Below are 27217 nucleotides of genomic sequence, written 5' to 3'. Positions count from 1 at the left end.
GACGAGCTCTTCATTTTAGCTGTTTCACGCGTGCGCCCTGAGTGAATGGCTCAGATTCTATGGGACCTATGTTCTGAGCGTGACCATCCGAAACACATCCTGAGATTCCCTGAAAACCCGCTCCTCTGGCCATTGACTGCCTGGCCCTTCCTTTGAGGGCTTCCCAAAGGGACAGTCATTCTGCGCCACACCCCAGGATGCTGAATCACCATCTCCGGGTGTGGCCAGGACAGCCCTTTTTTTTTTGGGGGGAAGGCTCCCCAGGTAATTCTGCTGTGCACATCACACTAAGAACCACCCTTAGAATGATTCTGTTGTATCTTAAAAAAAAAATTAGAGCCCGCCTGAAATTCTTAGACAAAGATTAAACAAGAAGTTTGACATTTTAAATGCAGTGTGGTTCAGGGATTACTGAATGCATTTGTTGTCTTTTTTTTTTTAATTTTATTTTATTATATTGTGTTAATCACCATACAGTACATCCCCAGATTCCGATGTAAAGTTTGATGCTTCATTAGTTGCGTATTGTCTTTTGATAACCTTCGGCATTCCTCAGAAAACGCATCCCTGCTTCTGATGACATTTTTGTTGGAAAGGGCAAGGTGGAGGTGGTGGGGTGGGTGGAATTGGATAAGCGACAGAGTAAGTTTTCCTCCCCTGCCAGTCCCAGGGATTTGTTTTATTAGTATTTGAGACTTCCCCGTCCCTGACTGCAGGAGGATGGAGGTGTGTCCAGGGCTTCTTCAGTAGGTGAGGGGCCACGTGCCCTGCTGTTCAGCTGTGCCTCCATGGTTCCCTGTGGCTTGATTCTCAAGCTCCAGTCTGCTTTGTCCTCACCCCTTCCATGCTGCTGATCCCCAGATCTGGATCTCTGGCCCTGCCTGACTTTGAGTGCTGCTTTTCCAGTTATCTGTGACTTGTTCCTCACTGTGGGGACCCCATATCAGAGGCTCCTGGGAACTCGAGAAATGCAGGCTCCAGGGCCTCACTCAGCCCTGCTTGAATCCTAGTTTGCATCTGCTCAAGATCCCCAAGGGGTCTGTCATGTGCACCTTACAGTGTGAGGAGCCCTGGTCTACAGGATGTCCCCACCCTCGTTCCATCCTCCTGCCTGCTCCCACCAACCCAAGTTCGTCTGTCAGGTAGCACTGGTGTTTTGGTTTTTGTTTTGTCTTTTTGTTTTTAAGATTTTATTTATTTGTGAGAGAGAGAGCACAAGCAGGGGGAGCAGCAGAGGCAGAGGGAGAAGCAGGCTTCCCACTGAACAGCGTTCCCGATGCGGGACTTGATCCTAGGACCCTGGGATCATGACCTGAGCTGAAGGCAGATCCTTAACCAACTGAGCCACCCAGGTGTCCCAGGTAGCACTGTTTTTCCCATGCTTCATTTTTCACTTCATTCTTCCTTGTGCTCATTGATTTGTTCAGCTGTTTATTGCCTGCCTCCTAGAACCAGGTGTTGGGAGATGTAGTGAGCACAACCAGACCTGGGTCCTACCCCTGTGAAGCTCAGCTTCTAGGGGCAGAAGCGGGTCTTAGATATATCATCAGCTATCACTGTGGAATGCTGACGAGCATCATAGAGGAGAGCTTGTAGCCATCAGGGAAATTCAAATCAAAACCACACTGAGATATACCACCTTATGCCAGTTAGAATGGCAAAAATTGACAAGGCAGAAAACAACAAATGTTGGAGAGGATGTGGAGAAAGGGGATCCCTCTTTACATTTTTGGTGGGAATGCAAGTTGGTACAGCCACTCTGGAAAACAGTGTGGAGGTCCCTTAAAAAGTTAAAAATTGAGCTACCCTGTGATCCAGCCATTGCACTACTGGGTATTTACCCCAAAGATACAGACGTAGTAAAGAGAAGGGCCATATGCACCCCAATGTTCATAGCTGCACTGTCCACAATAGCTAAATCGTGGAAGGAGCCGAGATGCCCTTCAACAGATGACTGGATTAAGAAGATATGGTCCATATATACAATGGAATATTACTCAGCCATCAAAAAGAACGATTTCTCAGCATTTGCTGCAACATGGATGGCACTAGAGGAGATAATGCTAAGCGAAATAAGTCAAGCAGAGAAAGACAATTGTCATATGGTTTCACTCATTTATGGAACATAAGAAGTAGGAAGATCGGTAGGAGAAGAAAGGGAAGAAGAAGGGGGTAAACAGAAGGGGGAATGAACCATGAGAAACTGTGGACTCTGGGAAACAAACTGAGGGCTTTGGGGCCGGTGGGGAATGGGATAGGCTGGTGATGAGTATTAAGGAGGGCATGTGTTGCATGGTGCACTGGGTGTTATACACAAGTAATGAGTCATGGAACTTTATATCAAAAAAAAGGGATGTACTGTATGGTGACTAACATAACAAAAAAGTAAAAAAATAAAAAGAATTATAAAAAAAAAAAAAGGAGAGCTTGTAATGCAAATAGAGAGTAGTTGGTGCACCAGGGAAGGCTTTGCCGAGGAAGTGACGCCTGTGCTGGGTCCTGAGTCCTGAAGAGGAGTGGAAAGAACCTTCTAGGCAGAGGGAATAGCACGTGCAAAGGCCCAGCTCATCATAGAAAGTTTAAGGGAATTAATAAAAAAGAACATTAAATTGCACCTAAGTCCTTCATCTTTATCTGTTTTTCCATCCAACTTTGTCAGATTTACACCTTTTCAATTGCCTAAGCCAAGGAGCTAGCCCTGACCCTTGGCTTTCCTGCCTGCGCGCTGTGACCGTGTGCTTGGTTGCATGCTTCCTCAGTCTTTTCTGGTCTACTGTTCTGCAGTTATATTCGCTAAGAAAACCTCTTTCCTCGCTGTTCCCTGAATACTACATAGTTGGATTTTAAACCAATTCCCTCTGCACACGTGTTATTTTAAGTGAACTTGATATTGAAATATACAGCATTAGTACACAAATAAGTATAGAGCTTGATGAAGCTTCACAAAGTAAATACACCAGTATCATCAATAACCCAGATCAATAGAGTATTATAAGCATCCCGGAAGACTCCTGTCTCTCTTTCTCTCTCTCTCTCTCTCTCTCTCTCCCTCTCACACACACACACACACACCCCATCACTTCGCACAGCAGTAACCACACTTCTGTCCTCCTTTAGCATTGATCTGTTTTGCCTTTTTCTGGACTTTATGTAAATGGGTTCATGCTGTCAGTAATTTGTGTATGGCTGCTTTTGCTCAACGTAACGTTAGAAGAATTCATTCGTTTTTTTGCCTAATGGTAGTTCATTTATTTCCTTTGCTGTATAGTCGTGTGTGTTCGACTCTGCCATAATTTCCCCGTTCTGTTGATGGGCATTGGAGTCTTTTCCAGTTTGGGGCTGTTATAAAAATTCTCATGCATGTCTTTTAATGGATAAATCTACATTTTTCTGTTGGGAATATGCCTAGGAGTGGAATTATGTCACAGAGTATACATATGTTCAGTTCTAGTAAACACTGCCAAACAGTTTTCCAAAGTAATTGCGCTAATTTCCATTCTTACCAGCAGTGCTTCAAAGTTCCAGTTGCTACACACTGTGGTCAACACTTGGTTTTGTCAGGTTTTGTTGTAGCCACTGTGGTGGGTATGTGGTACTATTACTTTGTGATTTTAATTTGTATTTCTTTGACAACTCATGTGGTTCCCATTTTCTACCAGATTGCTTTTTTTTTCTCATATTGATTTGTAGGACCTCTTTATATATTCTATAGTATTTCTGTGGGTTGTCTTTACTTTTAAATGGTGTCTTTTAGTGAATATAAGTTATTTAATGTAGTTTATTTTACCAATAAGCGTCTTCATATTTTAGATCATTTTTACACCACATTTAGTTCTGTAAAAAAATTAAAAATAGGATAATACACAAATATACTTTTTCAAAAAACATAAAAAATTAAAAGCCTGGGAAATATAAATTAGATTTAGACCAGGGAGATAAGACACACAAGTAACCCATATAATTCTATTAATTAATAAATTAATTAAGCAATAAATTTTGCTTAGAGGCACTTAGAAGTCAGAACTCAAATGGAAACATGGTGTGTTACCTGGTTCTCGTTTATCTGTGAGTTCTTCGGTTTATGAGGGTCAGAGCAGACAAGGGATGGGTGGACTGTGAGGAGTAGCCACGTGTAATGGGTAATTTGCATGTCAGAGAGCTAACAGGTCTACCTTCTGTTACAGGTTATTCAGCGATAGTTATGACCTCCCGGTTACGTGCGTTGGGTGGAAGAATTAATAATATACGCACCTCAGAATTACCCAAAGAGAAAACTCGATCCGAAGTCGTCTGCAGCATCCGCTTTCTAGATGGCTTGGTACAGACCTTTAAAGCTAATGTAAGTTCTCCAAATTTAATTTTTTCTGAATTAATGCCACTAAGAAATAATTTTTCTTCATTTTATAAACCAAGAGATGAAAACTATTTTAAAATGAGAGCTTGAGGTTGTCTGGGTGGCTCAGTTGATTAAGCGTCCAACTCTTGATCTCGGCTCAGGTCGTGATTTCATGGTCCTGGGATGGAGCCCCACCTAGGCTCCTCCCCCTGCTCATGTTCTCTCTCTTTCATAAATAAAATCTTTAAAAAGTAAAATAAAACAGGGGGCGCCTGGATGGCTCAGTTGTTAAGCATCTGCCTTCGGCTCAGGGAGTGATCCCGGAGTTCTGGGATCAAGCCCCATGTCAGGCTCTTCCACTGGGAGCCTGCTTCTTCCTCTCCCACTCCCCCTCCTTGTGTTCCCTCTCTCACTGACTGTCTCTCTGACAAATAAATAAATAAAATATTTTTTAAAAAAAGTAAAATAAAACAAAAGCTTGCAGTCCCAGATCTTGTATGTTGAAATTGGACTGGAAATAACCCTGAAAACTTTGCCCACATTCTTGTTCACCTGGAGTGTCTTTCCCCCTCGTCTTGGTGATATGAACTGACTCTTTGGTGTTACTACTTCTGTGACATTTTCGTTAGCTTCCTGAATTAGTTCTCCCATAATGGTCCCCTCTATGCTTTGTTAGCGCCCATGTCACATTTCATTAATAGTAGTTATAATTCCTAGGTTATATGTTCTTTAAACTGTGAGCTCCTTGAGGACAGGAATAGTGTCGTTTCCCCTGGTCTTGATGCTGAGCCAGGCACACAGCAGGTGCTTATGATGTGCGTGAGTGGATGGCTCCAATCTAGATGGTGGTGAGACGGTTCCGCTTATAGATGCCGGGGCTCAGGGAGAGCCTGGCTTCCCCCACCTCAAGCCCACAACAGAGGCAGGACTGGAAACACAGCCTCCATGTTGGACGAAGATGCCTGAACTCTAGCAGTCCATGCTTCCCCGCCCTGCCTGTCACTGCTTAGGCCAGTGCCCTCTGCCTATCTCTCCCATCCTCTCTGTACGGGCTGCCAGCACCTGCCCCAGCCTGGAAAGTTCAGTGTGCAAGGAAAGGGTCAGAAAGAGAAGGCTGGGTAGAGGAAACAACTACAGGTAATAGAAGGCCACAGGACTGGAAAGGGTAATCATAACTGGCCCCTGGGTCTTCCACCCCACCCCTAAGTTTGCCTCCCACTGACCCCAGGTCATTCTGGACCTTGATGGCTGAGAGGACAGGAGGAGAGGGCAGTTTGCATGAAGTCACAGCATGGTGGGTGCTCTAAAAAGGTCACAAGTGTCTCTTCCAGAAGCTGTAAACTGACAGACAGTATGTGTCCAGCTCCTTTGTTAAAATGTATGTTGTCAGTTTGGGAGCTATTCCTTTGCTATTTATCTTCTTCCTGGCAAGAACATGAATGTTTATCCAACAAATGCTCACTGAGCCCCTACTGTGTGCCAGGCTTCATGCTGGATATAATGAATACAGCAGTCAACAAAATGGCAAGGTATCTGGCCTTTTAAAGCTTACATCCTAGTGTGAAGAAATGGACCATAAAGAAATGTATACTTTGTCAGGTGGTATGTGGTTAGAAGAAAAATAAAGTGGGATGAGGAGGGTAGAGAGGTCCAGAGCAGGACAGGGGTGGGGTGGTCAATCTACAGAAGTGATCAGGTAAGACATCACCCAAAAGAAGTGAGAACCATGTGATTCCCTGGAGCGGAAGCACATTCCTGGTTAAAAATAGCAGTGCAGAGGTCCTGAGGCAGGATCCCACTCAGTGTAGTTGCAGAACAGTATGGAAGTTAGTGTGTCTGGAGTGGAACAAGCAAGAGGGGTCAGAGGTAATTGGTGCGAGGGTGGTCAGGGGGACTGTGGAGAGCCTTGTAGGTCACCCTAAGGGCTCTGGACACTGGCTTTATTCTGGGGGAGGCAGAAAGCATTGGTAGGTCTGGGCAGAGACCTTGCATGATCTGACTCAAGTATCACTCTGGATGCTCTGTCAACAGTAGACTGGGCAGTGGGGGTGGTGGGGGGGGGAAGGGGTAAGAGACTATTACAACAGTCCAGGGGAGAGGAGGAGGAGGGGTGGACAGCATGGTGGTGATGTGAAGGTAGCTAAGAGTAAACCAACTCAAACTATTTTTGAAGATGGAGCCCGCGGGGTTTGCTGATAGATGAAATTTGGGGTGCGCAAGAGGCCTCACAGTGACTGTCAAGGTTTTGGCCTGGGCAACTCCAAGAGGAAGTTGGAGCTGATAGAGATGGGAAAGGCTGTAAGCAGGGCAGGATTGGGGTTCTGTCGTGGACATGTTAAGTTTGAGGTGCCTGTTACCCACATAGAGACGGTGGTCACTGTACGAATGAGAAGGTTCAGGGACGGGTCTGGGCTGGGATACGGATGGGGGGCTTACTAGGGTAGAGGTGGTATTGCAAGCTACGAAACTAGATGAAGCCACCTGAGAAGCAAGGACAGAGAGGGTACGAACAAGGTTCAGCGTCGAAAGGTCTGAGAGACGAGGAATAGGCAGTACAGGAGATGAGGACAGACTGTCCTGGGAGGGAGAAAGAGAACAAGAGCCGATGTCCGAGAATCCCAGATAGGAACTTCTTGAAGGAGGAGTGATGAGCCCCATAAACGGGGATAAGGAAAGCGCCTGCCCAGAGTGGGGATCCTAGAGCACAGCCTGGCACTCAGCAGACACCCTGTCATTCCTAGTCACGAACACTGTTGGTCACGTGTTGCTTCCCCAAGCCTCCAGCAGTTGGGTCAAAGCTGACTCACATTGAACTTGAATCTGAGGGTCTGGTGGCAGCTTAAATCCCATTCACTTGAGATTTTCTACTTGTAGGTATCATTGGCACTGACTCCGGAGCCTGCGCTACCGCCTCGTGGGCCGGAGCAGGCCTCAGCAGGAAGCTGGCCTGGACATCGGTTGCTCTCAGCCTGGCCCAGGGAGCGAGCCGTCCCGGGAAGTGACCTGGCGTAGCAAAGATGACCTCTTGTAGGGTGGGGAGCTGGGCTGGAAGGCTTGTTCTTTATAAACGTGTCCTTTAGTCTATTTCAGTTCCTTTTGAGAACTGGGAAAGTTGAGCAGACTGTACTAGAATGGGTGAACTACACACTCTACAGGGGAGAGGCCACGCAGTGGGGCCATGCAGGCTTTGGCAACCAGTGGACTGGAGTCAGATAGGCAGACCGTCCATCATCAGCTGCGGGCATCCAGCATAGAGCCTCACGGCCAAGGGGACGCTGCTGATGACTTCACAAGCAGCTCCAGAGACTAGAGGGCAGATATAAAAAGGGCACAGAGTATCACACCTGCTTTGTTGTGGATGTTCAATAGTAATTTACCTTTTAAATATAAAATCCTGTAGAAATGTTAACAAGGGGAACTGATCGCTCTTTGATGCACCTGAAGAGTATCTGCTAACTTGGAATACGTGGCCCAGGCCAGCTTTTCCACACTGTGATGATGCCCCTGTGAAGGAAGCTGTCCTCGGTAGAGAAAGCAGCAGGTGCAGGGCCCTAAGGCAGGAAGGGGGGATGTGTTCGGGGGAAATGGGCGTGTCTCATGTTCCCACACCTATGACCAAACAATACGAGATCACACCAAAGAAGAGACTGCAGGAGGGGGCCTGACAGCTCCCTAATTCTCTTCTTTCTGGTCCCTGTGGCCTGTTTCCAGGTGTATTATCTGCTCTCAAGCACTCAAAAAAGGAGCTGTCTTTTGCTTGTTCTGTATAGTCTATTTCTGAGCCTTATTATCCTTACATCAAATGGTTTGGTTCAAAGGATTCCTGAGAAGTCGGCCTGATAAAGGAGAATTTGTGAGTTCCCAGAGGCACCATGCTGTCTCCCTCCTTTGTGTCTTTGTGCCAGGCTCTCGGCTTAAAATGCCTTTTCTTAATTTCGCCTGGAGGGGAGCAGTGACACTCAGCCCTGCTGCCCTCCCAGGCCAGGTCAGGAGCTGCTTCCACTTGTCCCCAGGTTGAGTGACCATCTGTGTTGTCCTCTTTGTGTTTATCATGCCCTGAGTGTTTCAGCATTTGACACAAGACCTTCCGGTCCCTGCTTCCACGCCTGGCCTCTCTGGGACATGTACGGTGGCTCTGTCCCCACACCCAGCACTGTGCCTGCTCTGTAAAGTCTGAGTGGCGATGGTGGCTGAGTCCTGCTCTGGATGTGAAGTGTGGTCGAATGTCTCCACTGGCTTCTCACTTCAGATGGCGGGGAGCAGAGAGGCAGATAATCCCCCTTGGTGTCACCTACCAGGTCACTTTGACGGTGTTTAGGATGGCATTTTCGTGTTCTTAGCCATCTTCCTTCACACTGTGAGTAGAGTTTTGTTCCCTGTACACGCTTCCGTGGCTCCCACGGAGTCAACAAACTGCCGTGGGATTAGCATTTTGCTGTGGATAATCCATGGGTAGGTCATGGAGAGTTCACTCTCATCGTGGTATCTCGTTTTCCAATTTAGACATCACTTGGGAATCTCAGCTAAGGAGAAGGAAGAAGCCTTAGAAAATTAAACTATGCTGTCTTAAATCCTATGTATGTAGTTTTTCTTAGCCCTACTTCCCATATGTACCATTGTGACTTCGTGACATGATACTTATTAAAGCATTTCTTATTAGCATTTCTTATTATGAGATATGAGTGTGCATTAAATCTCTAAATGTTTTAACACCTTTTTTGTCTACAATAAAGACTTTTTAAAAAAGATTTATTTATTGGAGGCAGAGAGAGAGCATGCGTGTTCAAGCAGGGGGAGGAGCAGAGGGAAAGGGAGGATTCTCCAGCACACGCCACACTGAGTGTGGAGCCTGATGCAGGGCTCAGTCCCAGGATCCTGAGATCGAGACCTGAGCCAAAAACAAGAGTTGGCTGCCTAGCCGACTGAGCCAGCCAGGCGCCCCTGCAATAAAGATGTTTAACCATTGGTTCTTGGTTCGTTTTAAAAAGTTTGCCCACTAGACACTTTTTCTTGTAGAAACAAGATACCGGTCAAGTTCTTCTGGATATGGCATACAACCACCTGGGTGTGACTGAAAAGGAGTTTTTTGGTTTGCAGCATGGAGAGGACTCAGTAGACTCTCTCGTGAGTACCGTCCCTTTAAGACATGCTGGCCTCCTACATGGTTTGGTTTTACAGCTTATGTTTTTCTTACCCGACAGAGATGGCTGGAATCAAGCAAACCCATCAGGAAACAGTTGAAAGGTGAGTGTGACCTCTCATTTCAGTTGAACACGGGGTGTTAGTGTATCGTAGCCCATTTCTGTCCTCCAACCATCAGTGTGCTCGTAACATCTGGGACCTGGAGTCTAGGTGGTCAGGCGATGTGAGTGAGCCGACTTCTCCCTGACTTCTCAGTGAGCAGAGATGCTTCCAGATCAGCCGTCACCAGCAGTGAGCAGGGAAGGGAAAGGGAAAGGTGAAAGAAGGCAGCCAAGAGCCCAGGAACTTACTTTCTTCTTACAAGGGAAGGAGGATAGCCTTTCTTAGCCCAGTGTGAGAGTCAGGGTGGGAAAGACACATGTGTATGCACGTACGCACGTGCACGCACACACACACACACACACTTACACACACACACACCCCCTCCCACTGGAACCTAAGATGTAGGTAGGTAATATCACAGATACAACATACTGCTCCCCAGCCAGCCGTGAGTGGGCCCCACACTTCACAGCATGCCTTGCCCCACCCTCCACCCAGATCTGTTCTCAGCCTGGTTTTCTAGCATTGCACTGTCTGTTCCCCTTTATGCTGCTTCTGCCCCAGACAAACCTGACTGACCTGCCAGACCGCACACGTTCATTCCTCTGTGCCTTCCCTCAGTCTGTTCCCTCTGTTTGGAATGCTTTTCTCTCTTCTCTATATCCAAATCTTGCTGTTCTTCCAAGCCACTCAGACTCCCATCTCTTCTATTAGAAGCCGTGCCTCCCACGACCCTCCCTTACATTTGTCATAACTCTCCTTCATCTCATAGTTGCCTGCCTTAATCTTCCTTGGAGACTGCAGGCTCCTTTGGGGAACGGTGCTTGCCACATTTTCTCTACATTCCTCCCCATGCACCCCCTCCACAGGAGGTGGCCAGGAATGGCTGACGGGTAAACAGCAGGTGGATTTCACACAAGTGGACACACACGTATGCCACCTGCCCCAGCACCTTGATGGGAAGGAGTAGAGACAAGGAACCATGGCTGTGATCCCACCACTGTTCTCACCTGGAGCCTGGGCCTCTAAGCCCTTACCTCCCTTAGCATTCAGAACTGCCTACCCATGGGGAGCCGCAGAGCCACTGTGCAGATAAATACCTGCCCCCTATTTGAATTCTCAGAGCACCAGAGTCCATAGACACATGAAGTCCATAGAGTTCATAGACACATGAAGAGGTGCTGTCATTCATTCTCTCACTAACTCATTCATTCTGGAGGCGTGTCCTGAGCTCAGATTTTGGCAGCGCACTGGGCTAAGCTCTGGGAATCTGGACCAAATCAGATTTGGACCCTGCCCTCAAGGAGCTGACAGCCAAGCGTGGGGATGTAGACAAGGAGAGTGACGGTTCTAGGATAGTTCTGAGCACATGATAGGATGCTCTGGGTGCACAAAGGCGTCCTGAGACACACAGTGACAAGTTATGGTGAGGAGGGGAGCTGAAAGGAAGTCCCAAGGCAGTGGGAAGACTGAGCTATCCCCTGGTGTGCAGGTGGTCAGACCGTACCAAGTTACAGGCCACCCACTGGTACCCAGGCACCTGTACAGAGGTCCCTTCATAGGCGCCCACATACTGCTCATATCTTTGACGCAAGCCAGACAGATACTAACAGAAGGTATGAAAGAGAGGGAGGGTGAGGTGGGCAGCTCCGTGGCAGGATCAGTGAGAGGAGCAGGCTGGAGAAGGCTTGAGTTTCAGAAGCAGCAAAGAGCTGAGCCACATAGATAGGGTCAGCGAACATTTACTGAGTAATGGGCGAAGTTGACCTGAAGAAGAGCACGGAATCTCAGCAACACAGTCCGATCTTTTATGCTTGCCATAGCCAGCAAAAGAAATGGGCTAATTTTATCTGTACAAGCAGATTGACTCTTGGTATCGTTGCATAAAGCCATATTTGAGTATGTTAATGTGTAATATGTGCTAGTATGTTCATCACTTTGGGAATTGACTGTGCTTTAAAAGCATGAACAGTTTCCCAGTATCAGATGATTGAGGTGTGGCATAGCTGAATCAGAAACCTCAGTGCTTGAGTTCTAGGTTTTGTTATCAGCTGTGTGACTGAAGGCAAGGCTCTGTGCCTGTTGGTTTATCTGTAAAACAATGCCGTCAACATCATCGTAGTCATGGCAGTGTTTAAGTTCAAGAACGTACATGAAAATGTTTGGGAAAAGTATAAAATCACTATCTGTGTGAGATTATTTCCTTATGAATGTTGTATAATCTGTTGATTTAAGGATTTTTAAAATTCCTGCTACAGTAATGGAGTGCATTGTTTTGAAAATAGCCCTAAATTAAACCTGTAGTAGGGAGGGGATAGTACTGCGTTCTGTGCTCATGTTGCAAAATACTTGACTCTTTGCAGACTTGGAGATTTCTAAACAATTATCTTGTGCACTCCTTTTTTGAAATTAGTGCTTTTATTGATGAAAAAAGCTGTGGTCTAGTGAAAAAAAAAATGCATCACTTATGGAAGAGTAGCCGCTTACCTGCATTGACTTTTTCAAAGGGAAAACTTAAATTTGTTTTTGAAAAATGTTGTAGGAGGTTTCCCCTGTACTCTGCATTTTCGAGTAAGATTTTTTATACCTGATCCCAACACACTACAGGAAGAACAAACCAGGTAATCACATTTTTTTTTAAAGTTTCCTTTGTAGTATATAAAAATGAGTAACCACTAAAAATGTACTCTTTTATCTTATCACTGTGGCCATACACTTCCTTTGGGTATAACCACACCAGCGGTTATGAACCAAGTAAAAATCAGAGGGGTACATATTGAAATTTTCTTCAGCTAATTAGCTGTGTCTGGGGCCTGCTTACTTCCTTATTTGGTGCCATTTGGAGTCCACTGCCATCCAGCGCCTCCTACCTCTCCCCCCACCCCAGCCCCTCCTGCCCTGGAGCCTGCAGGCGCTCAAAGAAAGCACTCAGTTCATTGGCTAATGCAGGCAGGGGTTTGGAAGAGCAGTTTGCTGAGACAGTCGTCTACACTCCAAATAACACGCTATCTCTGCGGGGCTAGAACGGAGGCCCTTCAGGATAACAAGAGGTATCTGAACTGAGCGTTCTCTGCCAGATCCTTGGTTGGTAGAAATAGAAAGGAATGCAAGCTGGACCAGCTTCTCTCCTGGGTGAATCAGGCTGTGCAGGCAAAATGTGAGCCAGATAAGGGAAAGAGAGCCGAGATAGGATTGTTTACCCCTCAGGGCTTGGTGTAGGTCCTGGCCGTTGTTTTGTACTGGCACGTGGGTTTTCTGGGTGGGGAACAGGGTTTGGAATGGAGGGGGCGGGCACAGGAAGGTTGTTGCTGTTGGAACGGTGTCCCTGCCTCTACTTCCCCTCCCCCATGGCACCGTTGAGCCCTTTTATTAATGATATGTTTATTTTTCATAGGGAAACTTCCATAGGTGTTTTTTTTTTTTTTAACTACCAGAGGGGGAAAAAAAGACTTCATGGATTTTCAGGAATATAGACTCCCATTCTGTGTTCATTGTGCCCATGAGACCATCACCAAGAAGGTGACATTAGCTTAGGCATTGAGTATTGTTTTTTGTTTTGTTTTTGAAGGTAATCACATGATGACATTTTAATTTTTAGTATGTTTAAAGGCTAAATACTAGTCTATTATTCTGTTTTGCCTGCTTTGTGCACCTTTTCCCTCACAATAGCAGACATCTCAGATTTGACTGTTTCCTGTTAAGTTGAATTTTAAGCCAGAGTAAGAGATGTCCAGGAGGGCTCATTGGGTCACCATGGGAAGTTCACAGGGTGCTTTGAGTTTGCCCCATAATGGCTCCTTATGCTGGTGGACTAAGGGGTTAGTGCAGCAGCTCAGTTCATGAGCCGATGGACACAGAAGGGTAACATAGCTATAAGAACAGATGTTTGAAGTCACCTTACCAGGCTTCCCCCAGGCCATTACTAAATACCAAGTTCTGTTCAAGGGATGCTTTAAAAACATTATGATGGATTATAATGCGTGTGTCTATACATGTGTGTGGTTTTAACCAGTGGATTTTTAAATCACAACCACACAGTAAAAATATATTTTGCTTCACAGTGCAGTCCAGATAGATGTTACGGAAGCAAATGTTTAATAAACCAAGAGCACGTGCAGAGCACTCTCACGTTCTCTGTTCTCAGTTTCCTTCCTTTAAAATGCCAACTGTGACCCATTAAATGTATGAGCAACTGATAGGTTCCAACACCAAGTATGAACCGCTCTGCCTAAGCTAGTAATTGTCACCCTTGGTTTTGTCTGACCCCTGTGATTCTGGGGCTGCAGGGTGTGGTGGCCAGCGGGCATGGCAGAGTTCTCCAAACAAAGAATTTAAGTTGGGGGGATTGCTAGGGCTGGCCTAACCCAGGAGTCCCTCCCCAGGGCTCCTCTTGGTCATTGGGCATCCACTTCCCTACCCTCCCCCTAGCCCCCCAGAGAGAAGCTCACCTCTCCTGTGGAGGCTCCCTGTCATTTGAGGGGCATTTGAGGAAATGTAGGAAGTCTGGGATGGAGGGAGGACTTGGGGAGAAACAGGCTGCCTTGAGATCTGTAAGGGCTGTCATGGGTAAGGGGAATTAGACATGCTTGGTGAGGGGAGGATGCCGAGAGGCAGATTTGGGCACCAGATGAGTAGTAGATGAATTTTTGTTCTTCCTTAAGTCCAAGATACAGTTCAGTTTGTTTGTATCCCTGCTAGAATCCACTGCTTTAGGACTGATACCTGACCCTACCACCCCACCTCCCAATTTAAGATGGTTGGTATCCCCAGGGTTGGAGTAGAGTGTAGCTGTCACCTCCTGGGATTTTGGGCACCAGCTTTCAATGCAACAGGAGCCATAGCAGCCACCCACATGGTTCCTATGGAGCTGGTGGGCCGCCAGGACTGCCAGATCTTTTTCTTATGCCAAGCTAGACTGCCACCATTAATTCACATGTCTTTTTTTTTCTTAACTTAGAGTTTTGCCTATATTCCTGACACACGGTATCCTATTAAGCCCCAGTTCTGTTTTAAATTTTAAAGAAATTTAGCTCTCAAGTGTCAGAGAAAATGGTATTTGTTGTTTTCTCTTTGTTTTCTAAAATTCCAGGGAGGCATTCGTTGCTTTTTTTGTGAAGTTGAGGTCACAGATGGAATACACTCTAGGAGTGATCTTTATATTTCTGAAGTCAGGTGTGCTGACATCTCTTCTCTATGATTTTTTTCTAATTGTTAGACCTCTCCTTGCCTGGGAGCCTCCACAACGGCTGTTCCTGATAAATCTAGGTCATCGTACACAGAATTGCGTTTACTGGCGGTCTCAAAATGAGGCTCCTTCAGGATTCCCAGGAGACCCCCTAAATTTGGCCTCCTTCCACTGTTACAACCTCTTTGTATGATGTCATGAGGTTGACTCAGGCAAGGTAGCCTTTGATGAATGGTGATGTCCAGGTTCATATTCTCATTTCTATCCCTAGGAAGATACACTGATTAGCCAGGCTCGTCCCTGGAGAGCCAGATTTACCATTGGATTATCTAGCATTCTCTCCCTTCTCTGTTTTCTCCCAGTAGCATTATAGGAGGAGAGAACACTTAATTCTGGTTGAATGTCAGCTTGGATAAACATAAGAACAAACTAGAAAGGACTAATGACGTTCTCCTAGGTGAAAAAGACAGTCTCCAATACAGAGTAAGGGCAAATCAGCAAATGTGTGCCACGTGGTATCTCAGCGCTGGTCTTCAACAATGATAACTACAGTCTATGTAAGAATATCAGAGTTAGGAAATTGACCCTAAGCCTAAAGTCATTAGATACATTAGATATATTAGATACATAAGAAATTTATAGCATAGTCAGGTTTTTTCATAGCATGAGCGTCCAGGTTAAAATAAGATCTAACTGACCCCATGTTACCTATCTGAATGTCTATTTCCTCAAAAAGAGGAGGTGGTGGTATCTACTTCAGAGCTGGTAGGAGGCTGAAATGAGGCAGAACGTTATGAATTCCCCGCTCCCGCCCATGTGAAGCATTCATGTCTTGGAACACCAGCACCTTGACCTTTGAACGTATAAACCTGAAGGACTAAGGAGACCCCGAGTGTTTCGGATTGCCAAAATGATTGCTCTCCTGCCCCAGAACACTTCTGCTGCATCTGTATTATATTTCAAGAAGTTTCCCTTTTGTCCTCTTGGCCAGACACTGGAATGTCTATCCCATTTGAATCTGGGCTTTAAAAAAGAGTGGGAGCTAGCAGCCAAGTGGGTGTATGCTGCATCCCTAAATATAAAGCTTTCCATGGCCCTCAGTGGCTGGCGCAGCACTCTTGCTGCTGTCTCTTACCCAGTCCCTGGATGGGGGGCAGATTCACAGGGTGTGGGGCCCAGGATGGGTTCCCGAGCACTGCCCACAAATCAGGTCCAGGGTTTTGACATTGCTGGTGGCTCACAGGCAAGTGCCGAATTCAGCTCGGAGGTCCTGGCAGCTGGGAGCTGACTGATGTTTCTGCTTTTGCTCGAGTACCCACAGTTCCCGGGACACAGGAAGAAACTGAGCTGGGTGTTTGCACCCAGCCAAGGAGGTGTCCTCACAGACCCACCTCCTCTCTGCAGCTTCATGCAGAGGGAATGTGGGTGTGTTCTGAACCACTGCCCCCCAGCAGTGGGGGCTGCCTGTGCATGATGCCCGTGGGGCCTGGTGCTCTCGGATGCCCCGAGTTTGATGGGGAATGTCCAGGGTGGGGGTGCCCACTGGCAAGAGCACCGGCTGATCGTTGGCGGGTTCAGCCATCCCTGGGACGGCATGTGCTGACGTGAGGCTGGCTGGAAATCAGCAGCCACACAGAACCATTGTTACCAAAGGGGCAGCTTTACAATGTACAGAAGAGCACCTGAGACTTCAGACGAAAATGTGTGTTTGTGTATTTTGTTTTCCAAATGTACAGATCTTGTCTTTGACCTCTCACCTTTCTTTTTTGTATTTCAATTTGAGTACTATGCATTAACAAAAACAATTGTTTCGTAGGCATTTGTATTTCTTACAACTGAAGACGGATATTTGTGAAGGAAGGTAATGAGAATTTCACGTTCTTTCCCTGTCAGTTGCCAGACACTAAAATTCCTGGTTTTAATCTAATGAGCTTGTATTTCTGGAAACAGTATTAAATCTAAACAAAGGGTGGATATTGAAAGCAGCATCCTGTATGACATGCTCTGGACATCTGTTTTTAACTCAGTCTTGATTTGGAGAAGCTGAGGACGGATAAACTTCATGTTTCAGTTTTACTAGCAAAGGGACAGTTAGCTTTCTGGTAAAGACCTGAGAAATGTCACAGGGAGAATGTGAGACACGCTTCATTCAGGAAGGCAGATCAGGCCTCATTTAGGTCCACTTCCAAGCCCCTTAGTACCTATGGATGATTCATGTTCTCTCCGGGAGACTTTGTGCTGGAAGATGGGAGCGTCTGCCTGTGATGCGGCACGTCTTGTGTGGCAGGACCGTTGCAGGGGCTCTGGAAGGGAGGAGAAATGCCAAGCCTCTTGTCCCTGAGCCGCCACCTCCAAGGCCTGACTTTGCCTTGACCTAAAGGAGAACCTGCGGTCCGTGAACTGGTAGAAGCAGTCACAGCCTCTTCCCGTTCTCCTCGTTCCCTCCTTCCTCCCGCCAGCTCCCACCGGGAGGGTCTTCAGGAGCATTTGTGAGGAAGCCCGCCATGTGCTTGGGGGCAGTGAGACGGGAGCTGTGAGACGACTGCGACCAGTCTGGGCTGTGCAGACCACAGTTGCCACGAGGGTTTAGAAGGAGGAGTGCGGGCTGGAAGGCTTCGTCCTGCCCCACCCCCTTGGTCCCCGCTGAAAAGCACATGTGGGAGGCTTCCAGGAGAATAGGGGAAGGGGGGAGGGGCGGGTGTCTTCTCTCAAAGCTAGACAGGCGTCTTGTGTCCAGCAGGCAGAGGAGAGCTGTGGAGGTTTTTAAGCAGGAGGCCTGGGGCCAGAGCAGCGTCTACAAAGACCGTGCCGTGCAAGGACGGGAAGGCTGGAAGAGGCTGGGGGGCTTCTTCTAGACGGAAGGGAGATTCGTGGGCAGGGCCGCGAAGATCCTGGGGGTGAGGGAGCGGGCGGAACATTTAGAAACTAGTCACATGTTGAGTTCTGGACTGCCAGAACTGGTGACTATTCAGAGCTCCTAGAATTAGAGAAATTTTGTGATTTAGCTCCTTGTCTCACTCGGAGAAGGGGGGACCCCCTTCTCTAGCACAGCCACAGGCCTTGGGCCTCTGCTTAAGTGCCCCCATAAATGAGCCCCCCCTTTTGTGAGATAGCCTTCTCACATGTGAGGGTGACTCTAGAGCGAAATTACCCACCCCTCTCCTGGGTCCAGGCTGTCCTCTGCAGCAGTAGAAACTTGTCTCTCTCTCCCACGTGCTAATTTCTTTTCCCAATGAGCATTTTGCAAGCACCTGTTAGGCGATGGGCTCTGTGCTGTGCTGGCCAGATAAGGCAAGGCCTTCACCCCCCAGGAGCTCTAAGTCCAGTGCTCCCCATAGTGAGAATTGGCTGTCTTCATTATTTCTTCCCCCAACACAATACCCCTTGTTAGTTTTGGGTGACACCTGTTGAGGGGCATATCCTGCCTTAAATCCCTGGCATTCCTTGTCAGGTCTGCTGGTGGCCTTCACCACCTCTCTCAGGAGAGGGTCTCATGCTACCAGACACTTACTGGGTGCATCAGAGTGGGTCTGGCCATTTGTACCTGTGGCTCTTTTGACAGACCGAATGATCTGGTTAGCCTTCTTCCTGGGTGCCCTGATTTGTTTGAACCATCAGTGGTGGGCAGTTCCCAAGGCATCCTCTCCTTTCAGCTGAGATAGGTGACCTTGGCCATCAGACGGAGACCTTAAAGCCTAGAGGAAAGAAAGGGATCTCTCTAAGGGCCACATTGAATGGCCATGCAGGCTTTCAGCATTCTTTTTTAGTTTGTATTTACACTATTCTTTGGAAATGTTCATTTCTGACATATTCATAGGGTTGTTCCTTCCGTGTAGATGGAACCTCCTTGGCCTGTCTCCTCAGGTGTTCCCCAAATCCCATTCACCTGCTCAGCCTCTATCAGGGACACTGACTTAGGTTTCCTTGAAGCCCATCTTGGTAGGAGAGCGAGTGGCTGGTGTTTGCTGTCCCCACGGGCACTCTGGGTCTCCAGATGAACAAACAGATGGTGAGTCTCTGGACATATCTCCCAACTTGGAGAGGTCATTTAGAAGTTCTAGCAGGGAACACCTAGTAACTTCAGGAAAATTGGGGGCCCCTCACATAGGGAAGGCTACCTTTTTGTGCGGCCTTAGGACAGCACATAGCACAGCAGACAGGGGAACCCTGCGCTGGCCAACCTGATTAGTAAGAGACATGGGGGTGACTCACATCTTGGGAATTTCATGAGCTACCATGGAAACAGCACTTTTTCTCCACTTCCCCTGGGGCTGCTGGGAAGAATGCTCTTAAAATCTGTGTCTCCCCACCCTGCAAGCCTTCATTCTCGCTGCTTCTAGTCAGTCCCTCCACAGTGTGTTTCTCCACCTGGCAGGGATCCCTGGCCCAGGTCTGCTGGCCGAGCTCCTAGGCAGATGGTGAAGTTCATGGTTGAACAGAGGGAAGGGAGCAACCAGAGGATTCAAAGTCCGAGTAAGCTGGAGATGGTGTCGTTGGCAGAAACAGGGTGCTTGGAGGACAGTGAGACCGAGGAGAAGAGAGCTCAAGTCTAACGTCCAGTCCATGGGTTTCTGGCAGGTGGCAGGCAAACTGGGAGGTGGACAGACCATTCCCTGTAGATCGGAAGCTTCTGGAGGGTCAATAGATTTAGGAATTCTAAGTAACTGTTACTAATTTAGAACTCAAAGGAGTTTTGAAATTTTAAGATCCTTTTCTATTTTTCCCATCCAAGAGGATGTCACCTTTCTAGAAAGTGGATAATCAAGATTCACGGAGTCTACAGAAGTCAGGGTTTAGTTAGCCCTACGAAAAGTCTCACGTCTTTACTAAAAAGATATGAAGGCTGCCCATTGATCTAAGAGTATAATTTTTCTCACTTTTCTCTTAGTGATATGAGCCTGACGTTTCTTGACCAGCCAAAACCTCGGCCAACATTAGGCCTCTAGCTTCATGGTATTTGTATTACTGTGTATTACTTTAAACATGACAAAGTTCTCTTTTAATTGTGAATCTTTAACGTTAACTTATCTTTACTATTTGAGTTATACCCTAAAATTATCTTTATTATGACTTATGATGTTTTTTAATGGTTAATCCAAGAAAGAAGACAGGCGTTCCCCATCATGGCTCTTTCAGGCTATTGTTGGCTCTTGCGACTTTGCTAATATGTTTTTCTCCTGACAGGTTAACCTGCCCTCTTAACTCGGCAGTGGTTCTAGCATCCTATGCAGTACAATGTAAGTCACCCAGAGAGCATTTCACAGATGGACAGACTGTTCTGACCCATGTACTAAGAAAGTCACAGGCTTTTCTGTTGGACCAGGTCGCTTCCCCTCTTCCCAGGAATGCTGTTGGGCAAGCTTCTCTCCGGTTGTCTGGATATTCCCACTTTCACCCTGACTGACACACTCCACCAGCACAGGGATGTTGGTTAGGGAAGGTGTGGATGAGCCCATACAATAGAAGTCACTGCATCATGCAGACCCTCGCTTACATGTTGGATCTCATAACAAACCCCAGTGGGCCAGATATTTCTACCCATCACCTCTTAGAGGCATGGAGACCGGGTCCCACGGTTAAGGAATTTGCTGGAGGCCCCTCATGCTACTTTCGTAGGATCTTAGGGATTTATAAAATGGGGCATTTGTGGGTCTGTAGCAGCAGTGTCCAAAAGAAATACATTGTGAGCCACAGATGGCATTTTAGGTTTTCTAGTACCCAGTATTTAAAAAGGTAAACGAAATAGGTGGGATTGGCTTTAGTATTTTAACTAATCCAGTATATCCCAAATATCATCATTTTCACATGTAGGCAATGTAAGAAACTAAGAATATATTTTACATTTTGTTTTCATATGAAGTCTTTGAAAACCAGTCCCGATTTTACAGCACATCTCAATTTGGACCAGCCACATTTCAAGGGCTCAGTAGCCGCATGTTGCTAGCTAGCGACTGCAACATTGGATGAAAAGCCCATATGGAATTTCCCAGCAAGGCCTGTTTAAGCTTAAGAATTCTCTCATTCAGCAAAACTTTGTGGAGAGTATATACCACATCAGGCCCCATGGTAGATGCCAGGTGTGCACAATGCCAAAAGGAGGGCGAAGTATCACTGCATGGTTAGCCGTGTGACGCAAGTGCGGCACACTGACCTAGAAGTTGGGCAGACTTACATGGGAGCCCAGGACTTGAGAAGGCCCCTCTACCTTTCTGTGAGCTCCACACCGTCTTGGCCTGTTCGCCTTCTTGGCTGACTGTGTGGTAGGGGGCTAAGTGGGCAAGATGGTCAGAGCAGGTGCTGGCTGAATTACTCACTCTACTTTGGTCTCAGAAGCAAAATAGCAGGAGGAGGCTGACAGGGACTCCTGAGGTAGCCTTAAGTCTGCTCACACCCCCGGCTTCAAGGAACAGGAATAGGAGAGGTGAAGAGCAGGGTGGCTGGGCCTGCAGCTCGTCTGCCCACCTGCATGATACCAGGAAGTGGAAGACAGACTTTTAACAGTGACCCTACTCACTAGTCAGCTAAGACCTAGTGTCAGTCTCCCCAGTGAGCCTGCATCTCCTCCCCAGTGGGAAACTGAGAAGAGGTTGCACCATGGTGGGCCTGGGTAGATTGGAAAGTTCCCCTCTCCCTACAATGCCTCGGAAACAGACACAGCCACATGCGTCCAGGTGGGAAGTGACACAGCCACAGTCAACCTGTATCCTTGCTGATCTCTAGACCTCATGGCCTCCATCTCCACCAGACTGATCGGCTGAAGAAACAAGCTTTGCCACATCCCAGAGGGCCGGGAACACTTTTAGAAAGGACGTAGCTGTGGGTGCAGTCAGGCTCAATTTAAAGCCATTTGCCACTTATGTGATATTACCTCCCTGAATTTCCATTTTTTCATCTGTAAAACAGAGGTGAGGACGGTGACTATGACAACTCAGAATTGACTATTTGAGTCAGATCACACGTGTGAGGTAATCTGTAACTAGAAACTCTACAGGTGGACCCTTGCCGTTAACTGAGTTGATGAGAGCACACCTGAAGCCATATTACCTGGGTTGTGGTTCTTCCCCTCATACGTGCATGACCCTGAGCCTCCCCAGGCCTCAGCTTCTTCATCTGTCCAGTGGGGAGGATAACAATGTTTACTTCATGGGGTAGTAGTGAAGATGGAATGAGTTATTATATGGAAAGCTCTCAGAATCGTGCCTGGCACATGGCGAGTGTTAACTCTCACTCTGTTTTCACGTCTGCCCAGAAGAAAGCTTTCTAAAGAACTGCCTGTTGTAAACAGTCAGCTCTACTTAGAGGAAAATGTAAGAACCAAATAAGAAAAAACTATTCTAAGCTTCAGTGGTCAGGTTCCCCTTTGCAAACGAATGCTAGACAGGGGGCTCAAGGAATTTATTAGCACCTAAAAAAGTACAAACTAGTTTCAGTGAAAATATTAGCATAATTATCATGCTAATAAAATCATGGGTTGTCAGACAAGCATTTTTAAGTATACGCTCTTTATCCCTTCACACTCAGGAAGTACATACGTATTTTTCCTCCTACTTCTGTGCATGCATTCCTGTAAGATTAATTCTTGAATGGGATACTGCTGGATGTCAAACTTGTATCTACGACATTTCACCAGATTGTCCCGACAGGGGTGTGTCATGGGGAGATAAGCCCTACCAGTGATGAGCAAACCAAAAGCACATTTTCTTACTAGGTAAAAAGTAATATAGGCAAATACCTAGACTTTAGGTTGCCTGTGGCCTCAAGTATTGATGAGGCTCAAAGAATGAAATTTTTAGGAATATGTACTTACCCCATATTGTCCATTGACCTCTGTCACATGCAGGTTCTGCACCCGCCTCAGGGTTGCACAGACAGACAAAGCACCGCCTCTCTCTGCAAGGGGTCTCCTGCCCGGTGGGGAGGCACGGGTGGGCCAGCGGGTGCTGGCAGTGAGGGTGAGCACCGAGGATGCGCTCCATCCTGCGTGGGAGAGAAGTGAGCGAGCCCAGAAAAGCTGCTTAGTCATGACCCCTGAGGAAAGCCTCCAAGATCAAGTGGGAGATGGATAAGTGACATGTAAGGGGCTTACATTACGTTAAGGACTTTCCCAAACAGAACAGTTTAACAGCTTGAAATGCTGCACATCTGCCTGGAATATATTCTCTCTTTCTGCAGAGTATAAAATATTAGCCAGAAGAATGCATGGAACTTAAGACAATGTATTTCCCACATAAACACTCATTTCCTTTTCTTCCTGCTATAATTAGCTTTTGCGTGTGTTACTTCTCCACAGGGAGGAAAGTGTATTACTCTGGAGGTTAGGGTATGTGGTATAGGAAGGAGATGAAGAATATGGACTGCGGTCAGAACGTAGGCTCCTGGTTGCCAGCTGAGCAAAGTGGGCAGGTCCCTTCCTTGAGTCTCCCTTCCCTTAACTGTTCCATGGAGATAAAAGCAATGTCTGTCACTGGGTTGTCATGCGCATGTAATGGGTCCATGGCTTTAAAACCATCATGGGAACCTCCCTGCGCTTTCCCGGTGTTTGCAGATGACTGTTTGACTTTGTTTCCCCCTAGTGGTTAGCATAGCACTTTGCAGAGAGTAGCCCACTAAGATTTTAAGGGAAAACCACCCCAGAGGGAGGTTCATTGGTCATTTAAGTTCAGATGTTTGTCAATGACTTGACTAAAGACAACCTTGCTCTTCATGTTTATGGAAAGGCCCAGGGGCTGGGACTTGTTAGCTAATGTGGATGACCAAATCAGGATCCAAGAGGATCTCTATGAGCTGATGAAACCAACAGTAAAATTCTACAGGACTCTGCCTTGAGGCTCAGGAAAATCTCTTGCAGCATTTGGCTGCTTTCTGGGGACATGACCACTGTCCTCAGCAAATAGCTGGCCAGCAGCCGCTCGGACCTGGCAGGCAGGCTGGTGGGGATGGTGGGAGTGCTTGGCTGGGGCATGGATCACCCAGGTTTGGTCTTGACTGCAGAAAGTGGCTTCTGTGATGGGGAAGGCCCTTCTCTGGACCAGTTTCTTCCCTTACTTTTATCTGTTTGTTTCTTCCCTTTTAAAATGAATTTACACAAGGTAATTTTAAGGCTTTCTCAGGCTTTCCTCATTGGGGACTCTGTGTCTAGGCATCTAAATTATTTCCTATAAACATACTGTTGTACACTTCACCGTGTACAGACTCACCTGTAAGCCACACTTGTGCTCACCTAATCCAACCTTGACATTTCTGTCCATAGCTTAGCTGCATTTGGCCGGCCTTAGCAGCCTATGGTCTCCCCTTGACCAAGTCTGCCTGTGTAGATCACTTGGCTTCCTGCCCTCATCCCCTTCCAAAACTGAACTTGTAGTAGCCTTTTTGGTGTTAGTTCCAAGCACTGCATTCATGAGCATCTGCTGTGCGCCATGCATAGGTGCTGGGCCCCACAGATGAGTCTGCCTCACTCCCAGCCCTCAGGAAGACTATAAGGAGGAAACAGATCCCTCCGTTATGGTGTGGATCTCAAAGGGCAGCTGTTACGTATGATGGCAATTGAGGGGGCATGGGGCCACACGGATGTAAAGAAAGACATGCTTGTGTCTCTCCTCTCATCTTTGTGATGAAATCCCCCTAAGCACCTCCCCGGCTCCTCTCCTTCCCTTCTGAGATTGGCCATGAAGCATCACCGCAGCTTCTCCCAGTCCCCATCCTTGTGACACAGAAGGAGCTATTTGAGTTAGAAATCTGTATCGAATGGGTACTGTGAAACATCAGTCCTCAGAAGCCCCCTGGCACTGAAGGCAGCTGCAGGAAGAATTCATCGAAACCTTTGGAAAGATCAAGGTTAATATTTTTAAGAAAAAGATGAAAGTGTCTCATTAAGAAAATGAAATACTAGATGATTTGCCCATCAGAACTAGAACTTGTTTTTCTCCTGTTTTCATAAAGCGGGAAAAACTGAACCTTGGAGAAGGGAAGCAGGTGTCTCTGGGTCCCCCAGCTGGATCCTTGGCTGCTCCACCCAGGGTCTTTTTCCCAGTCTCAACAGTCCAGACACCCAGATGGTTTGAATCCTCAGGGCAGCCATGTGCACTTGTGCAAGTTGGCTACTACGCCACTCGCAGGCATACCTGTAACACCATAGACAACAATAGGTCATGTTTGTAGAATGGTAGTCAAGGCTTTTGAGGGAGAGATGCTGTTTGGACCAGGATGTATCTGGTAATCCCTCTAGAAGGCCCCCTTCCTCTTCCCTTTGCAGTTGCAGGTTCCCAGTGTTTCCCTGACTCCTAAGAAGGTTTCCTTCTTCCCAAGAACTCTGTCCTCAGCCTTGCCAGGGCCCAGATCCATCAGCCCCACCCACTTCCATCTTGCATGCCACCCCCCACCCTCCCACTGTGCCACGAAACACATCCTGGTTCTATTTCTTTCACACGTTTCCAAATTCCAGGGAGCTCGTCAAGGTGCAGAGAGTAGACAGGTCAGCATGACCTCTCTTCTGCCCACACCCATTGTTTTAGAGCAGGTTGGTCTAGTGTCGTAATCCCCTTGGGGTATTAGAGAGTCTGTCTGCACGGTGCCTGGCATGGAGGGCGTGGCATTATTGAGTGGGCTCCCTTCTGTGTCTGTGTCCAGCGGTAGGGTACAAACTCCTGAGCTCACACAGACTGTGGGTTGAGAACAGGACCTAGCTCAGACTGTTTAAACGTCTGGCCTCAGGGAGAGAGCATTCAGCTGAAGCATGTACAGTAGTACCTAGCCCATATAGGGTTCCCATAAAAATGTGGAATCTGGAGAAACGAGAAGCTCTATTGCATGTGGTGGTAGAGCCTCTTAGAAGAATGCTCCCAGTGCTTTTCTTGTGATGCTGTCGATGCTTGTGAATACAGACTATACTGAAAAGGCGATTTCCTCCTCATTCTGTCTTGATAGCTCATTTTGGAGACTATAATTCTTCCATTCATCATCCGGGCTATCTTTCCGATAGTCAGTTTATCCCAGATCAGAACGATGACTTTTTAACGAAGGTGGAATCCCTCCATGAACAGCACAGGTGAGAGGAGGGGTGGGGTGGCCTACTTTGGGAACCCGGGTCGGGCATTTCAGACCAGTTCCCTTAGGTTTGATGTGTTTGCCTCCTTTTGCTCACGAGTCCTCTTTTAAGCTGTTGGGGGTTTGTGAACCTATGCGCTGTTTGGAGGGCAGATATATTTGGCATAACTAGCATTTCTGTAAAGTGCAAAATCCAGTAAGAGTTTAGGGGATTTACAGCGTTCTTTTTATAGGATGTCATTAAAATCCGTTAATTCCTAGGGGAAATGCCCTTTTTAAATCTGACTGCCCCACAAATTGACCTGCCCGGCAAACCTTTGAACGGTTGACCACACTTAATAAAACGGGCGGCTCCTTCAGGCGGTCGCAGAACAGAGGCAGATGGACAAATGCCGCCAGGCTCTGTGAATCCCATGTCCTCTCTGGGCTCAGGTCACGAAATGGCCCTCGTTCCAGAAGGAAGCACCAGTCTTCTGCAGCTGCCTCAGGCCAAGCCTGAACTCCAGCAGACGTGCCTGCTTCTGGCCCCCTCGTCCTTTGCCTCATTTTATTCAAAGCTGCAGTGGCATCTGTCCGGTCCAGGTCAGATAAGGGCCCTCCCGACTGGGAAGGCCAGGGCTCAAGGGACCTGCCATTCTTGGGAAGGCTGGAAAAACAAAGGCCAAGCAACCAGCGTCCTTTCTAAAAGGCACTGCCAATCCTCCCTCCCAGAATTGTTTCCCAGGCAGAAGCCAGCGTCCTAAAATAGTACAGTGATGTTTGGGTGTTTGAGGCTGCCGGAAGAATAGATAAAGGTGGAAAGACCTGAAGAGCTCCTGTCAAGTAAGCAGCTTGGAACAAGGAGGGTGGGAATTTCAAAAAGTGGCCGTCTTCTGAATCTGAGGGCTGAGAGCCTACCAAGTAAGAAGTATTTAGTAAAGGACTGAGTGGGCTAGATGAAGTCCTCCTCAGGGGACGAGAAAAAGACCTGGTTTAGTAGAATTCAGGGTTAGATTGTTGAAGATTAATAATATAAGGCATTTAACGACCTGACAGAAATGTTACCAACTTGGAGGGGATTTTTATTTTAAAAATTGGAGTTCTATACTCTCTTGATTGGCAAACTCTGCATCTTCTCTCCTCTTCTGTAGTGGGCTAAAACAATCAGAGGCTGAATCTTGCTTTATCAACATAGCCCGGACCCTCGACTTCTATGGCGTGGAGCTGCACAGCGGTAGGGTAGGTACCCTTGGCCCACTTGGGTTTAGAAATTAACTTCCAAAAGTTTGAAAACCTCTTGCAACTGCCTTTGCTAGTGTAATAAAAAAAAGACCTTTTTAAACAATATTCAGAAAGTATATAAAGTAATGTCGAGTTTGGTTGGTTATTTATCCAGTGGCTCTTTTCACGTTTCATGTTTCCAGGGTGTG

General features: G+C 47.1%; 1 protein-coding gene across 5 annotated transcripts in view; it reads left to right on the top strand.

Annotated features, from left to right (window-relative positions):
• The window catches only part of PTPN3 (protein tyrosine phosphatase non-receptor type 3), a 139561-nt gene that overhangs the window by 58074 nt on the left and 54270 nt on the right, over positions 1–27217 (top strand). For 2 of the 5 annotated variants that reach the window (XR_004626530.1, XM_002916526.4), the window contains exons 2-9: positions 4185–4339; positions 9353–9460; positions 9538–9580; positions 12123–12201; positions 16582–16626; positions 19950–20002; positions 25689–25809; positions 26939–27026. Coding sequence is in view for 4 of the 5 variants with exons in the window: in XM_002916526.4 (XP_002916572.2) it covers positions 4185–4339; positions 9353–9460; positions 9538–9580; positions 12123–12201; positions 16582–16626; positions 19950–20002; positions 25689–25809; positions 26939–27026 (692 nt within the window). In the remaining variant the exon portion in view is untranslated. Of the gene's footprint in view, positions 1–4184; positions 4340–9352; positions 9461–9537; positions 9581–12122; positions 12202–16581; positions 16627–19949; positions 20003–25688; positions 25810–26938; positions 27027–27217 lie in introns of those variants that run through there. The other 3 variants (XM_019796738.2, XM_034664241.1, XM_034664242.1) reach the window with 3 other exon arrangements.

The sequence above is a fragment of the Ailuropoda melanoleuca genome, chromosome 7 (assembly GCF_002007445.2).
Source record: "Ailuropoda melanoleuca isolate Jingjing chromosome 7, ASM200744v2, whole genome shotgun sequence".
Classification (NCBI taxonomy): domain Eukaryota; kingdom Metazoa; phylum Chordata; class Mammalia; order Carnivora; family Ursidae; genus Ailuropoda; species Ailuropoda melanoleuca.
The sequence above is the reverse complement of the archived record's forward strand: the minus strand, read 5'-3'. Positions and strand labels throughout refer to the sequence as shown.